The sequence below is a fragment of the Engystomops pustulosus genome, chromosome 8 (genome assembly GCF_040894005.1).
Source record: "Engystomops pustulosus chromosome 8, aEngPut4.maternal, whole genome shotgun sequence".
Taxonomy (NCBI): Eukaryota; Metazoa; Chordata; class Amphibia; order Anura; family Leptodactylidae; genus Engystomops; species Engystomops pustulosus.
Genome location: NC_092418.1, coordinates 45385701 through 45402365, shown reverse-complemented (window position 1 = coordinate 45402365; position 16665 = coordinate 45385701). Strand labels below are relative to the sequence as shown.

Here is a 16665-nt window from a genome sequence, read left to right as displayed (position 1 = left end):
GGGTGTTAGGTAGATGTATGGGACATGAGGATAGCCACTGCTCCGAAACTGGAACTATTGCGCATGCGCAAAACTCCAGCTTCTCGGACGAGGGCGTGCAGGGTAGGAGGAGAAAAGAGGCTACTGGGGTGCGGAGTAGCCGTGACATGTAGCCTTATGTCCGGTTAGTCCACTACCCAGTAGCTGCTTAAGAAAATTTACATATTAGGGTATTAAAGTTTTAAAAATAAAGCGGCTAAAAAGGGCTATCCTCACGTCTTATACGTTTTTTGTAAAAATAATGAAGAAGGTAAAAAGCTAAAAGAAGTGTGGATCCTGCCAGAGGGGGCACAGACCAGCATGTAAGTGTGCTTGGTTTACATGTCCTTCAACCCCTTCCTGTATTTGGAGATTCCTGAATGTTCTGTTGCGAGGAGGGGTAGTTTAAAGAGGGCCCACAGGCAGGTCCTATTAAGCTATCGGTTTTAAAAAAGAGTGTATCCTACTAGAGGGAGCACACACCAGTATGTCATTGTGCTTAGTTATCAAATCTTGATCTTTGTGGTAGATGTCCTTTAAAGGGGTTTGCCCATGAAATAAAGTTCTAAAATTTTAATCCCATAGTAATGCTTGCACAATTAAAAATAGATCATTTTATCTTTATTTACTTTTTTTGCTGTTTTTGATCCTATAACTCAGTGTGGGTCATTGTAAAGTTCCAGAATGTGGGATGAGTCTCTCTAAGCAGGCACTTCATGATTCCTCTTTGCTGTGAAATTCTGTGTGCTGATAATGTGCTTAGGGTACAGGGTTTATATACACTTTTATTTTGCTTCTAAACAGTCTACCAGTATCTGACACATAGAAAAGGGAGATGTGAGATGATGAAGATGATGTTTTAGTAAAATTTTAATCTTTTGTACAAAATAATTTCTTCATTTTGCCATATTCTAAGGCCAATCACTTTTTCATACTTCAGTGTACAGAGCTGTATGAGGTTTCATGTTTTGCGGTATGAGAGGAAGTTTTCATTGCTACCATTATGGGGACTGTACAACCTATTGATCACAAATTTTATGTGTTGCAAAATTGGTGATTGGGACATTTGGGGGCTGTTATAAGGTTCACCGCTGGGAATAACCATTTTTTATATTTCGATAGATTGGGCATTCACATGACTCATGAAAGAGCCAAGATATAAAGTCCAATGTAGTATAAAAAAGAAATGCAGCGGCACTCACCATTGGCTATGTTGGACTTTATTTTAAACCCGTAGCTGGAGGAGAAAAAGACAAGTATATCGACAAGCTGCCTTCAATGAATGTGCTTCAACATAAGTGGATTAGAATTCTTCATTGAGATGCTAGTAACAAAACGTGCGGCATTACATGTAATACTCCAGACACGCACAGGCGAAGCCCATATTGGACAAGATAGCATTCTTCAAAGCCTTTGACATCGTCAGTCCATGCCAGGGAAGTATAAATATCTCACCAGCAGCTGTGACAACAGGCGTGTCACATTTCACATAACATTATAACACCCTTAATAATTATCATAATTCAAGCCTATACAGTATATAGACAGAGATTGTTTAAAATGTATAAATCAACAAGGCTAGTGCATAGAGCACAAGGTTAGATATTGGCATTTGGCAGAGAATGAAAAAGAGGTCAGTACTGGGTCTTATTCTTTTTAATATATTTATTAATGACTGCATATGCAAAGATAGAGGTCTGCACAGCTTAACAGGGTCAATTTAGCCAACACACAAAATAAAGCCCACCGTTATATCACAAGTGATGTGTGTGTATAGGCCAAAATGCATAGCAGAAGAATAAACGGATAGCATCCAGGAAGGGTGCGTTGCTCTCCTATTTGGAACGTTTGTAAAGGAATCGGCGCTGGCTTGCTCAAAAAGTTTCTTTTATTTAAGCCAATTATGGCAATAAAATATAAAAGAATTAAAACAATAAAAGGAATGACACGTTTCGCGCTCATGCTGAGCAGTAGATTCATGTGATTCAGTAGATTCAATCACATGAATCTGATGAAGCGCTCAGCACGAGTGCGAAACGCGTCATTCCTTTTATTGTTTTAACTCTTTTGTATTTTATTGCCATAATTGGCTTAAATAAAAGAAACTTTTTGAGCAAGCCAGCGCCAATTCCTTTACAAATGTTCCAAATAGGAGAGCAATGCACCCTTGATGCTATCCGTTTATTCTTCAAGTTACTGCACATGGACCTTTGGGGAGCCAGCAGCGGAACGAGGCAGCGGCATTGAGTCTCATACCAAGCATCAATAGGAGTTGTGCCCTACCTGCACAACTCCAAAAGGTGAGTGTATCACTACATCACAATAGATCCAAATATAACGAGGGTAACACACTATAGGAGCGCTCTTTTGTCTCTCCTTGTCTCCCCTACATCTCTACTTTAAAATGCATAGCAAACTTTGTTAAATTCAGACATAACATACACGAATAAGCAAGTAAACAGGCTCTCCCCCCTTTAAATGACAGCATGCCTGATTTCTTGTGACTATTATTTATCTTTTCAAGGTTATTCATGCATTGTATCTATTCTGGCAACTTTGACATTTATGTATAGGGTGTGATCTCCACTTACCTCTTTTGTGCACTTTCAGGCTATATGTGGACACAATGATCTAGATTGTGTCCCACATGGTTGGGAATGTTCTTGTGCACTTTTTTAAGTTGCTTTTATTCTTGTATGTTACCTCTGAATTTTTGAAAGTTTGCTATGTGTTTTTGCCTATACACGCATCTCTTGTTGAGATATAATGATTTTTATTAATGACCTCTTAGAGGGCTTTCTTCATCATGAATGAGGAGTATGTGTAACTTTTTGTGATAATCCTCTTTATATAGAAATCAGCAACTGTAAGTATTGCTGAAAACATTAGTACGACTCAAATAAATTCCTTTAACCTATATATATATATATACAGGCGGTCCCCTACTTAAGGACACCCGACTTACAGACAACCCATAGTTACAGACGGACCCCTCTGCCCACTGTGACCTCTGGTGAAGCTCTCTGGATGCTTTAAAATAGTCCCAGATTGCAATAATCAGCTTAAAATTGTCTGTAATGAAGCTTTATTGATAATTCTTGGTCCCATTACAGCAAAAAAATTGGAAACTCCAATTGTCACTGGGGCAAAAAAAAAAATTGTCGGGAACTACAATGATAAAATATACAGTTTCGACTTACATACAAATTCAACTTAAGAACAAACCTACAGTCCCTATCTTGTATGTAACCCGGGGACTGCCTGTATATATATATATATATATTGTCAGGTTGGAAATTCATCGACCCTTGGCCCTTGAAATTTGAAAGATAAAATCCCCACCCCTCCAGTTCTTTTTTTTTTTTTAAATGTTTTCTGGGCCTAGAAAAAATTAAAAAGAACTGTTTAGGGTGCATTAGAAGGCATGATGGGTATAATGATGCCAAACATGTCTGGTTTGCACACTCCACAGATAGTCGTGGCTGGAAGAAGTTGTCTGAAAGATCTGACTGAAAGCAGATCTCGAAAGGAGAAGGACTCCATCAAGACGTCAACTGTAAATAGGATTATTTGGTAGTCCCTTTGCTTGTATATAAAGCCAAAATATTTAGAATTGTGGTATTCGGTCACTATGTAGTATGAGTAATAATATAGCTGTATCATTTGGGCCATGTACAGTGTATCATTGCTGATATTGTCCTTTGTATGGTGGAGTTTCAAGTATCTGTAGCATTGAGCACTCTATGGAGGTAATATTTGCTCCTGGCACAGCAGTGCTATTAGTGATATAAATGATTTGTTTATTTATCAGTATGGTGGTCATGGTTAGGTGCAAAGGGGGGTCTCAGTAGGAATTTTGCTCTGGGGTCCAGAGGACTCACTGTTAGAAATGATCAGATAGTAACATAATCAAGTGTTACCCCCACATCACTCTCTTATTCTAACCAGTTTAAACCTATGCATGGAATCCTTGAATCACATGCTTTATATCATTTATTGTTCACAGTAATAAAGCGATAATAAAAACAAATACAGAATTTATATCTAATTCAAATATTTTATTAATACATCAAAGCAGAGCAAGTAATTCATTTATTTATCTGTATTTGGAGGTGAGATAGTGAGACACTACTGCAATGAACTTGTCAAAAGCAGCATGGGTGCTGGCATCGAAGTCAGCAGGTAGGTGAGATGCCAGGGTGACCAGGATGCAGTGAGACAGCAGCTGTAATAGAAAGTCAGGACAATCATCATTATGGGAATCAATGAGTATCAATACACTAAAACAATAATTATCAAACTACATGGTGCAGCTAATGTATACATAAATATGTTTTAAATATATAATGTCTGAAAGACTATGAATACAATATTTCCTTAGGGCTATAAAATATCTAAAAACAGAAAAGAACTTCGCCAATAGACATTATAGCATTAAAAATGACAACTTACACTGAAGTTTCCTGGGTCCACCCTCAGGTTGTATGCATGCAGGTCACTCAGTTTGGACAGGGATCCCTCCAAGTTGTCCAGATGTTTGCCAGCCTCTACAAGAGCACCCAGGACCTTTCCTCCATGTGTCTGGAGATCAGTGGAGCCATGGCTCAGGTTGAAGTGGTTGAAGTAAGTCTTAGTCTGGGGGAATCCCAGTAACATCCTAAGATAAAAAAAGAAGTAAAATAAAACAGCTAATGTACAACTCTCATTATAATAATAAAAATAACAATAATTATTATTATTATAATATCCTTTATTTATATAGCAGATTGCTTACTAAATCCAAAAAAGACATGATGGAGTAACAACATAATCTATATAAACAATAGGAGATACAGCTTTTTCTGCAAGAATGTACAACGTTTTAGGAAGTAGGGGTATTACAAGAGGTAAAAGTTCTTAAACTCTGGTTCAACTATCTTTGCGGAAACAAAGAAGTACATATCAAGCTGCACTAGGGAGTCTATACCATTACCTTTCCAAAGCTTCAGCACCAAGAGCGTTGACATTTCCGGAGACTTTGCCCAAGATGGACACAATGGCCGCCTTCTCAGCATCAGAGAAAGTCATCTTGCTTGTGTTTAGTTGCAGTTAGGTGCAGGAGAAGATATGGGAGGTTTGTTCTGTCTCTCAGTTGAACTGGATTTTATAGAGGAAGGGTCAGCAGAAATGGACACTCGTCTGTGGTCATTGGTCATTAAGAAGATACACCCAGGCAGAAAACTGCTGTCCATGTAGAATACTATGAAGGGTTTTTTGTTGCTTACTGTTGTCTTACTACATGATAAAGAACATTTTATCCTAACAAAGAAAAGTACAGCTTTGAGTTATCCTATTATGTTATGTTGCTTCAAGTGGTTTTTTGTTTTCTTTCTCTTAGAAACGTTACAGCCTTATAATAGATGACAACCAGCTTCCCAAGCGTATCATAAAGCTAATATGCCAAATACCAATGCTTATACGAGCGGTAGTACACATTAGAAGGTGTGAGAGTGTAATCTAGATTTAATCTGTAAGATCCATATACAGGGTATACCCCCGTTAGCCTCCCTTCACATGTCGTGTTCAGTTTGATAAATGCAAAAGCAATGATGGCCACATTCCTTGGTCAGACGGCTGTGTCTGTCGCTGGACCACTGGCAAAATAATCATATATGACGCCTGGAGTCCCTTCCTCCTCACTGGACTATTGACCCATACTACAGACATGATACAATACAGAACAGTAGTCCTGTGAGGAGGCATAAAGGCCTATGATGCAGACAGGAAATGTGACAAATATTGTTATAAATTTGCATCTTTTTCAAAAGATTTAACATGACCACAACTCAAATGAAATTGTAGCACTTAAAAATTTAGATTATGAATTAAACACTTTAGATCTGATCCAAGAATTATTGGGTTAAGTCCAGAAATATTTCTTTAAGTTTTGTGGTCACTTCATCCTGATGCTTTTGGGTATGACTAGAAAATTGTATTAAGAACAGGAACATGTGAACGTGTTGAAAATAGTAGAAGCAGAATTATCTACATCTTAGCTTTTTTTAATAGATGATGCTCTAAACTTCCTGCAATGTATTTAAATAAGAAACACACCTAGACAGTCTAGGCCATTATCTTTGTACATAGAGCACCTGAAGTGTCTATTGTTATCCAACCAGGATAGATAGTATATAAAACATAAATGTTCGGTATAACAGTTTACTATCCACAGTACAGACGATCAGTAGACTTGGGTTATAGTGACCACAACATCAGTCATTCTGCATTCTCCTTCACTAAGATGCTTGGTAGTGTGATGACACACAATTGAATCTTCTGAAGGGTAAAATTTCATCTGTTAACTGAAGATCTTAATAGTATAAACTGGTACAATGTTTTTAAAAACAAAATCACCCAAATTGGACATTTTATATTTCTTTGAAACTGTATTTATTGAAAATTTTCAATTACGAACACGACCCTGTATTAGGGTCAGCAACACAAACATTAATTTGGAGGACCTAGGTGGGGGGGAATCATCTTGTTGTCATTTGGCCAATTATGTGGGAGAGACAGAATTGCCCTGGGAGAGATGAAGTAAAATGTAATTCAGTGAGATCTATTTGTACTGGCCATTAGCTCTTCTAAGCCAAGTGCAACACCTATCTTTTTAGTAATTTTAAACTAGGCCCGTCAGTACTCTTTCAGCGTAGTGGGAGACTTGTATTATGGGAGAAGTGCAATCAGGAGATCGGGAAATCTCCTTTGCAACTCTGTGAGTTTGAGGGTACATTTTTCAGTATCATGTATCAGATGTTCTACCTTGCATAACCCTGCTCCATGTGTAGAAGTGTGTATGAACGTTCTGGAAGTCAGGGTTGTGTATGAATGAGAGATGTATAGAATAAAGTCTGTTGAGGTGGAAATGTTCTCTCGATCTTGTTTTTGAAAAACAAATACTGTATGGAAGAACCATAGTACAAGAAATAAATGTGGCTAACCAATACAGTAAGGAAAGAAATAAATGAGAAGGATAAGGCGATTATATATAAATGAGAAAGATAAGATGCTAAAACACTAAGGTAGCTATCAGGCTTTACAGGATTATACAGAGAAACATAAATTCTGTAAAAAACAAAAACAATTAAAAGCAGAAAAAATAGAGACTGAAATCTAAGATGCACACAGCGCTGATCACTGGATATAGGCAGCAATGTTACCACTGCCTGTGTCCTTTGTGAGACCCAGGTGCCGCCGGTCAAAGAGAGGAGCGGAAGTGCATCCGCTCCTCTCTATGGAATTTAAGATGGGGGTGGGAGCGAGAAGGAGGCGGCGGCTAAAGGGAGCAAAAGTAGGTAAGCGGGGACTAAATATATACTGGGACATGTGTGAGAACTTAATATATACTGAGGACATGTCTGGTGACTAAATGTATACTGGGGGAATGTGTGGTGACTAAATATGTAGTGGGGGCATGTATGGGGACTATATATATAGCGGGGGCATGTGTGGGGTCTAAATATATACTGGGGCATGTTTAAGGACTAACTATATACTGGGGCATGTGTGAGAACTAAATATATACTGGGACATATGTGAGGACTAAATATATACTCGGGGCATGTGTGGGGACTAAATATATACTGGGGCATGTGTGGGGACTAAATATATGCTGATGGGTTTGCGTGGGAACTAAATATATACTAGGGGCATGTGTGGGGACTACATATATACTAGAGGCATGTGCGGGAGCTAAATATATACTGGGGCATGTGTGGGAACTAACTTTATGCTGGGGGGGCATGTATGGGAACTAAATATATACTGGGGGTATGTATGGAGACTTAATATATACTGGGGTATGTGTGGGAACTAAATATATACAAGGGTATGCATGGGGACTAAATATATACTGGGGGGCATTATGGGAACTAAATATGTTCTGGGGGCATGTATGGGAGCTAAATATATACTAGGGGGTATGTATGGGAACTAAATATATACAGGGGGCATGTGTGGAGACTACATATATACTGAGTGGCATATAGTGGGACTAAATATATACTGGGGCATGTGTGGGGACTATATAAATATTGGGGGGGGGCAGACGTGGGAACTACATAAATACTGGGGGGGGGCACTTTTGGAGACTACCTATATACTAGGGAAAAGTGCTGGGACTACCTATATACATGAGGTATTTGCTGGGACTACCTATATACTTGGGCTGCTGTGCTATCTACATTAATTAGGATTAGCTTGTGTTAAATATGAGTGAATGCAGGGAAACTATATGATTGTATGTATTATTATATATTGAGGGGTCACAGTGTATATGCAGCAACAATAAGTGATATCTCTGCAACTCAGATGTGCAGTAAATTTAATTCTGATATATTTATATGTGTATTATATTAATTCATTTTTGGTATTATTCTGTTTACTACATTCATTGCAGGTATATAATTATATATGTGCATTTTTTCATAGGGGGGAAGGGCAATTTTGCTTGCCTGCCTAGGGCACCAAAATAATTTATCCCGACCCTGCAATTGATACTGTGCTGCATAAAAGGTTGGTACATAAAATTAGACTGCAGGGACTAGGGGAAAATCTGTGTAATTGGATTTTAAATTTGCTTAATGATAAAAAACAGAGGTTCCTTATTAATGACAAATTCTTGGATTTGGTTGAAGTTACCAATTGGATGCTATAGGGGTAAGTATCAGAACCCCTCCTATGAATATTTTTATTATTTACCTCATAGAGGTTTTACACTGTAGAGTTTCAATTTTTGCAGAAGACACTAAGCTCTGTAAAGTAATTAATAAAACCTAATTTTAGTGAGCCAGACCGCTGCTTATAAGGCTCATAAAATTATGGGATGCATCAGGAGAGTAATATATTCTCATGATATGAATTTGCAGTAGTTTTGCCCTTTAACAAATCACACATTTGGAATATTGTGTACAGTTTTGGACACCAATGTATAAAAAAGGACATTTCCACATTTTACATGTCAGGTCAGGACCTCATGTTGATCTAAATCACCTATACATCATTATCCACCTCCCACTGGAAGGTTAAAATTATGTTAAAATTAAAAAAAAAAAAGTATATGCACTTAGAACGTATTAATTGTGTTCTTGCAATTGTTTGTTTAACATATATGTTCATATGACATGTAGGCCATGGCTGTTCCCCCCTAGTGCATGGCCACCATGAAGCTATATAAAGCCCCTAGGCATCCTGATATTTAGAAATGATATATAGTAACAGAACCATGTGTTAACCCCACATGACATATATATTCTAGCCAGTTTAAACCTATGCATTAAATCTTTGAATGACATTCTTTATACCATTGATTGTTCATATGATACAATGAATATTAAAAACAAATACAGAACATGTTTTTAAATTAAAATATTTTATTTAGACATTATAACGAAGCAAGTAATTTAATCATTTATCTGTATTTGGAGGTGAGATGGTGAGACACTACTGCAATGAACTTGTCAAAAGCAGCATGGGTGCTGGCATCGAAGTCAGCAGGCAGGTGAGATGCCAAGGTGACCAGGATGCAGTGAGACAGCAGCTGTAATAGAAAGTCAGGACAATCATCATTATGGAAATCAATGAGTATCAATACACTAAAACAATAATTATCAACTAGACATTTTGCTTCAGCTAATGTATACATAGGTATGTTTAAAATATATAATGTCTGGAAGACTAGAAATACAATATTTCCTTAAGACTATAAAACTTCTAAAAACAGAAAAGATCTGTGTCAATAGACATTATAGCATTGAAAAATGACATCATGGACAACATATGAGTCTTACACTGAAGTTTCCTGGGTCCACCCTCAGGTTGTATGCATGCAGGTCACTCAGTTTGGACAGGGATCCCTCCAAGTTGTCCAGATGTTTGCCAGCCTCTACAAGAGCACCCAGGACCTTTCCTCCATGTGTCTGGAGATCAGTGGAGCCATGGCTCAGGTTGAAGTGGTTGAAGTAAGTCTTGGTCTGGGGGAATCCCAGTAACATCCTAAGATAAAAAAAAGAAGTAAAATAAAACTAATGTACAACTCTCATTATAATAATAAAAATAATGATTAATATAATGCTCTTTAGCACCTCACTCAATAAACGTGATGCTACAAACACATATTCCAATGTATGATTGTATGCACAAAAAGACATTATAGTATAAACACATAATCAGTATAAACAACAGGAGAGTCGGCTTTGCTTGCAGGAGTAAACAAAGCTTGTGGAAGTAGAGATGTCAGGAGAGGTAAAGGATAAACTCTGGCCCAACTATCTCAAATGAAACAAAGAAGTACATAGCAAGCTGCACTAGTCAGTCTGTACCTTTCCAAAGCTTCAGCACCAAGAGCGTTGACATTTCCGGAGACTTTGCCCAAGATGGACACAATGGCCGCCTTCTCAGCATCAGAGAAAGTCATCTTGCTTGTGTTTAGTTGCAGTTAGGTGCAGGATAGGATATGAGAGGTTTGATCTGTGTCTCAGTTGCACTGGATTTTATAGAGGAAGGAAATGGACACTCATCTGTGGTCATTGGTCATTAAGAAGATACACCCAGGCAGAAAACTGCTGTCCATGTAGAATACTATGAAGAGTTTTGTTTTGCTTACTGTTGTCTTATTACATGTTAAAGAGTATTTTATCCTAACAAACAAAGCTACAGCTTTGTGGTTTCCTCTCCTTTGATATTGCTACAAGATGTTTTTTGTTTCCCTTCTGTTACGGATTCTTCTATAGTGGAAGGCAATCAGCTGTCCAGGCCTCTCCAATGACTAACATCACCAGTCTGCAAGATGCACCTGTACCTAGACTACTGGCAAATAAAGCAAAATATAATAATGGTTATTCCCGGCGATGAACCTTGTAACAGAAAACAGCCCCCAAATGTCCAAAACGCCACTTTTTCACATATTTTGCAACTTTAATAAAAATTGATCAAAAGGTCATACAGATCCCAAAATGTTGCTTTGATCAGAGCACCCTTACCCGAACGTTAAGGTGGTGGCTTACCTGAGGTGCTCTAAGTTTGATGCCTTACAATTTGTCTTGTTATATGGCCACCCTACAGGCAATGTGTGTGTGTGTTTTGTACCTGGTGAATTTTAGAATTGGGTGCCAGGAGGACTGGATTGGCATCGACAGGAAATAAGGGTAGCTTTCCAAAATATCAAAATATGAAGTAGGAGACCAACAATTGGAGTTGTTAAAAAAAATTGAACTACTCCAAGTGTGGACCCTCTACTTCATATTCAATGCATATCATGCTGGTGAAATGCCCTGGTATTTATATTCTTATGCACATAGTTAATGGATTAGACAGACAGAAATGTTTTGGAAACTCACATACAGCCATGATATACATTGTTCCTTTAATACAAGAGTAGCAGCCTTCAAGGTCACATGGGATCCCAATGCTAGTAGCTACATACTGTCCTCATGTGGGCCTACCAGTGCACACATAATGGCAGTAGTTAGATGGTAGTAAAAGATATTAGCGCTTCGCAATAGTAGCATAGGAATAGCAATAGTGATGTAGGAGTGATGTATGGGCACCTGGAACAGTTTACCCTGTAGATCCAGAAAGACTATTTGGATCTGTGCCCACCAACCTCTTCAGTGCTAGAGATGTGTAGTGGGTATGTAATACTGCACTTGTCTCCAATATATGCATCTTCCGAGACTGACCGCTGATTAATGTATACATACAGTATACAGACATTAGAGTAAACAATGAATTGTATGTTCATAGAGAGGCTTAAAATGTAATAAAAGCGGAATAGAAATCTATTTTCTTAATCAAATAGTTTTCTGTGAAAGTGATGAGTGTGCAGTGGAGGACTATGGGTGGAGATGTGTGGTTTAGGTGGGTTTACTATCTCAGCATAGGGTACAGTGCAAATCCATGCACATTCCTAACAAATATCATGATTCATGGCATTAACATTGGATCTTGTAGACTATATTTGCATCTGTGTTATTATCTTTTTAAATCTAATAAACTTTTTTATAAAACTTACATTGTTGTGAAGTGCATTTATCATTTATTTTGTAGGGAACATTTTTAAAATAAAAGGTCCAAAATCTATTAAAAATGACAAATATTTTGCATTGTCTTTTCTATCCTGGTGTAGAAGTGGACTGAATAATTGCCAGATGATAATGGAGAAATAACTGCTGGACAGTTCGGTAAAGGGGAACACTGCTGAACATTTGATTTTATAAAAGGGGTCTCTGTGGGACATTTCTTTAAAGGGGAGTTCTGCTGGACATTTCTTTTGAAAGCAGGACTTGGCTGGACATTTTATTTTAAACTGGGGCTCTGCTGGACATTTTTTTTTTAAAGGGGAGCTCTGTTGGACATAGTGGGGCACATTTGCTTACCCGAGCAACGGAGTTCACCCGAAGTGCATTGTCTGAAAAGCACTCTGCCGCTATTCACTAAGATTGTGCGTCCGATAGTCTGCATGTGTCGCTTCCCCGCTCAGGTCCAACAGAGTTCACCTTCTTCTTCCTGTTGCATGTAAGTGCTTGATGTTGCGACACAATTTGAATGTTAAATCGGATCATCCGATTGCCCGCCCCTCTTTTTATGTTGCATGAAAGTCTGTGCAGATGCGCCAAAATCTGATCGCGTGCGACACAATCCCATGCCAAGTACCTGTCCCAGCGGCACAAATCCCGAAAACGTTGGGAAGTCCGACGAAAATAAGCCCCAATATGGTACATTCACAGTGCAAACTGCACTATGTGTATAGTGCAGGATACCCACCATGCCAACTCATTTTAAAATTGATGCCCATGATGCAGAATGGTGAGAAAGTTCCATTTCATGGCATGCACCAGTAACTTTTCCATGACTTGTACACCAAAAAGTTAGTGCTTACATAACTGATACATTAGAGCAATTGAGGGGGCATTTATCAGGGCTTCTACGCCAGAAAAAAGCTAAGGGAGAGTGATGGGGGACAAGCCCGACGGCGGAGTGAAAGTTTGCATGCTGCAGAATATGTCTACACCAGGTAAGACTTAGAATAGAAATAAACGCTGCGCAGCCGGGTACATCAAGAGGCCGCCGCTACACGAGCATTGGCGTATGATAAATTACCCCCATTGTGTTTCTGTCAGAATATCTGCTGAGGCTGAGCCTTAGGTTTCAGCTATGAGTTTTCACAATTATTAGCTTTTTTACAAATATCAGCTGATATTTAACCACTTGGTCATTAAACTTAAAATAAAAGTAGCTTTGGTCATTAACTTGGACTAAAAACAATGAGAGGCAGATTTGAGAGATTTTTTGGAGCAGATTTTAGGCTCCTTGGTCAGTGTTGGAAAATCTGCTCCTATGTTTTGTCCCCTGAATGCAATGTTCTCACTTACCATTGGAGTAAGAACTACTTTAGAAACATGTGTACTGTGGATTTGAATGTTTAGGTCTTTGTTTATATATGTAAGATTTTCTTCTTATCTGTTATTTGAATAATTGCTAAATTCTATTTTGAATGTGCAATTATACAGATATATACACAACATATAAATACATGTATGTAATAGGGAAATAAATGCCTTATCAGACTGAATCTTGTGTCCAAATAAGCCAACACATACTGTATGGAGTAATGACACAGCATGATATGTGCTGTTTTATGCATATTGTGGTTACTGTATGGGGAGATAGAGAGAGGTCATTTTATCAATCAGTATGGACCATGGATGCATTTCATTTTTCTTTAATAGATAAGAGTAAGGGTGTATCACATCGCTGGCCAATGGCGATGCAAGGACTGTTGTTGCCCAGCTGAACTTCTCTTTAAAAATGTATGGCAGAAGCTCTGCTTCAGGAACTGTAGATAATCTGCACTGACCTGAACCAACCATGACTTTCTCTGAAGCTGAGAAGGCTGCCATCACCTCCATCGCGGCCAAGATTGCTGGCCATTCTCATGACATTGGAGCAGAGGCTCTGGAAAGGTAACAGCAACCTCGACATTTGTTTATATACTTAGAATGACTCTATCTACTATTAACTTTTAACCCCTTAGTGACGTGAAAAGGCTCTAGTGACCGGGCATTTTTGGCAAATTATCGTAAGCGGCAGTTTTAGGGCTATAACTTTTTTTTTCAGGACACGTAGAGCTACTTAAAACGTAGTAAAAGTTTAAAAAAAAAATTCATTTTTATTCTTATTTGGGGTTAAAAGTGGGAATTTTTTTTTTGTAATTTATAGTACATAATTTTCAAATGAACTCAAAATGAACATTATTAATGAATTCATTATTTTGTTTCGGTCATTTTGCTATATATTATGTATAGTCTTGGGCAAATGGGGCGACTATGGCGATGTCTTTTGTAGTGTAACCGTGGATTTTTTTTTATTATATGGGGAAATATGAATGAGTTTTTATGAATATTTATTAATTTTTTAGAGTATGTGGGCTGTGAGGAATGGAGAAGCGGTAATAAACCGCATCTGTCTTCTCCCTAGGGCAGTGATGGCGAACCTTTTAGAGACCGAGTGCCCAAACTACAACCAAAATCCACTTATTTACCCTGATGTGCCAATGTGCCATTTTAAACAGTAACTTATTTCTTTCAGTTCTTCCACTTTAATTGTATCAGCCACCAATACAATTGAATAAAGGTGGGCAAATTCAGATTATCATTGTAGCTTCTCTCCAGGGTCTCTCTGTTTAGGAAGATTGGTGGGTCCAACAGGATGATCTCCAAAGATAATGCACTTCTTTCAACACCTTCTCACTTTTCAAGCAGTTCCAAACAGTCAATGAAGTGTGGCTGTAAAATAGTGCTGTGCGCAGCATCTCATAAGTTGCCTAGGACTGCAGGAAGATTTAATGGATTTGTTCCTGTTTGGTGAACTCAGTCCTGGGCTGATGGCCTGTGTGCCCACAGAAAGGGCTCTGGGTGCCACCTCTGGCACCAGTGCCATAGGTTCGCCATCACTGCCCTAGGGTCTCCGGTGTCTCTGACACCGGGAGACCGGGTCCTGCCCCCACGACTACCGAGGGAGCAGTAGAAAACTGCAACAACGTCTAAAGATTAATGAACTTACATACTATAACCACTATCCATCTAGTCTGTTTATTAACAATATATATTGATTGTAGATTTGTTTTTCCTGCAGGCTCTTCGTGAGCTTCCCTCAGACCAAAACCTACTTCAGCCACTTCGACCTCAGCCATAACTCCAAGGATCTCCATAACCATGGTGGAAAGATTGTGAATGCTATTGGTAACGCTGCCCAGCACGTGGATGACCTTGATCATGCTCTGTCTAGCCTCAGTGACCTGCATGCCCAGAAGCTCAGGGTTGACCCTGGAAACTTCAGAGTAAGTGATGCATTCCAATTATGCTGGGACAAGATCAAAATTATGGAAAAGTAGGGTAGTTGTAGGGTAGTTGTCTATTGCAACTGGTGAGGTTTGAACTGTTTTAATTATTAAAGTTATCAAAAAATTGCAATATGAATGGGCATTTTCATCGTAAATAAAAACATTTATTCAAAGTTGAAAACATATATGATCAATTCAGTGAAGAAATAAAATGGATGTAAGATGTGAGATGTGATATTATATGTATTAATACTAAACAAATGTATTTCTCTTGTAGCTGCTGTCCCACTCCATCCAGGTGACTCTGGCCGTCCACTTCCCTAATGACTTCACCGCTGTGGCTCAGGCTGCCTGGGACAAGTTCCTGGCTGCTGTGTCCTCCGTCCTGGTGTCCAAGTACAGATAAACTGGACTTCATATGACATAACCAGTTGTTTAATAAAATTTATAAAACCATAAGTGCTTATGTTGGATACTTCATTTGTTATAATCAGGAACTTTAAAACCTAAAATAAATCGCACATGCCAACATTCTCAAAGTCAGAGAGGATCTGTCATATCTCTTTCTTCTAATTAAACACTTATCCTTCCTTCAGTTCTCTTCATTACATTATTCTATTGTATAGAAGGAGACTATGGGGGGACATTATACTATGTGGGTCTTCAACAGCGTTGTTGGGGATGGGACATTACACTATATGAACTTTTATGGTGTGGGAAGTATCCAGATACTGAATATTACATTGTGTGAGGACGCTACAAGGAAGTGGGTAGCGGGTCATTATAATATGGAGGAGATCATTTGGGTAAGGGGGCATATGATGTTATACTATGGGAAGGCAATGAAGGGGACAGTTCAATATACAACGTGGGAAGACCACTGAGGGTTGCATTATACCATGTGCATAGCCCATGAGGGGAGGCTTTACTCTACCTGGGAGGCCACAGGGCTGGACAGACCATTTTGTCACATGTGAAGGCCAGGGGATGGGGTTTATATAATGGGGGAAGCTTCAGGGATCATTATGTAATGTAGTGGGCCGCATTAGGATCATTATACCATATCAGTATGGCACAGCGAAGGAGGAACAGTAAAGGACATTATTCTTTATAGGGGAAACTAAGAGGTCATTACACTATGTGGGTAAGCAGGGCATTATACTCTTTGGGGTCACAAAGGAGACTTCATCACTATACAGAGCAGGGCACAGTTAGAAGAGATTGGGTAGGCCACTGGGGTGGCAATATACCTTGTGAGGAATCTATGG

General features: G+C 38.7%; 3 protein-coding genes across 3 annotated transcripts; 1 reads left to right on the top strand and 2 right to left on the bottom strand.

Annotated features, from left to right (window-relative positions):
- Positions 1-4114: 4114 nt before the first annotated feature.
- On the bottom strand, positions 4115-5085 carry LOC140076224 (hemoglobin subunit alpha-3-like). The gene is made up of 3 exons (XM_072122737.1): positions 4991-5085; positions 4471-4675; positions 4115-4243 (listed from the first exon to the last, which is right to left on the bottom strand). The coding sequence occupies exons 1-3, from the start codon at positions 5083-5085 to the stop codon at positions 4115-4117; spliced, it is 429 nt and encodes a 142-aa protein (XP_071978838.1).
- A 4381-nt stretch (positions 5086-9466) lies between these two features.
- Positions 9467-10505, bottom strand: LOC140076223 (hemoglobin subunit alpha-3-like). Its single transcript, XM_072122736.1, has 3 exons — positions 10377-10505; positions 9846-10050; positions 9467-9595 (listed from the first exon to the last, which is right to left on the bottom strand). Exons 1-3 carry the CDS (start codon positions 10469-10471, stop codon positions 9467-9469), a joined length of 429 nt encoding a protein of 142 aa, XP_071978837.1. The 5' UTR covers positions 10472-10505.
- Positions 10506-13858: 3353 nt separating this feature from the next.
- LOC140076222 (hemoglobin subunit alpha-5-like) lies at positions 13859-15856 on the top strand. Its single transcript, XM_072122735.1, has 3 exons — positions 13859-14018; positions 15190-15394; positions 15675-15856. Exons 1-3 carry the CDS (start codon positions 13924-13926, stop codon positions 15801-15803), a joined length of 429 nt encoding a protein of 142 aa, XP_071978836.1. The 5' UTR covers positions 13859-13923; the 3' UTR covers positions 15804-15856.
- The last annotated feature ends 809 nt before the right edge of the window (positions 15857-16665 follow it).

What these genes read in the sequence shown, in the direction of transcription:
- LOC140076222 (XM_072122735.1), top strand. Translation starts at nt 13,924, where the DNA reads ATGACTTTCTCTGAAGCTGAGAAGGCTGCCATCACCTCCATCGCGGCC. An exon ending in GGAGCAGAGGCTCTGGAAAG is followed by an intron (nt 14,019 to 15,189) that starts GTAACAGCAACC and finishes TTTTTCCTGCAG; the next exon opens with GCTCTTCGTGAGCTTCCCTC. An exon ending in TTGACCCTGGAAACTTCAGA is followed by an intron (nt 15,395 to 15,674) that starts GTAAGTGATGCA and finishes TTTCTCTTGTAG; the next exon opens with CTGCTGTCCCACTCCATCCA.
- LOC140076223 (XM_072122736.1), bottom strand. Translation starts at nt 10,471, where the DNA reads ATGACTTTCTCTGATGCTGAGAAGGCGGCCATTGTGTCCATCTTGGGC. An exon ending in GGTGCTGAAGCTTTGGAAAG is followed by an intron (nt 10,051 to 10,376) that starts GTACAGACTGAC and finishes TTTTTATCTTAG; the next exon opens with GATGTTACTGGGATTCCCCC. An exon ending in TGGACCCAGGAAACTTCAGT is followed by an intron (nt 9,596 to 9,845) that starts GTAAGACTCATA and finishes TTTCTATTACAG; the next exon opens with CTGCTGTCTCACTGCATCCT.
- LOC140076224 (XM_072122737.1), bottom strand. Translation starts at nt 5,085, where the DNA reads ATGACTTTCTCTGATGCTGAGAAGGCGGCCATTGTGTCCATCTTGGGC. An exon ending in GGTGCTGAAGCTTTGGAAAG is followed by an intron (nt 4,676 to 4,990) that starts GTAATGGTATAG and finishes TTTTTATCTTAG; the next exon opens with GATGTTACTGGGATTCCCCC. An exon ending in TGGACCCAGGAAACTTCAGT is followed by an intron (nt 4,244 to 4,470) that starts GTAAGTTGTCAT and finishes TTTCTATTACAG; the next exon opens with CTGCTGTCTCACTGCATCCT.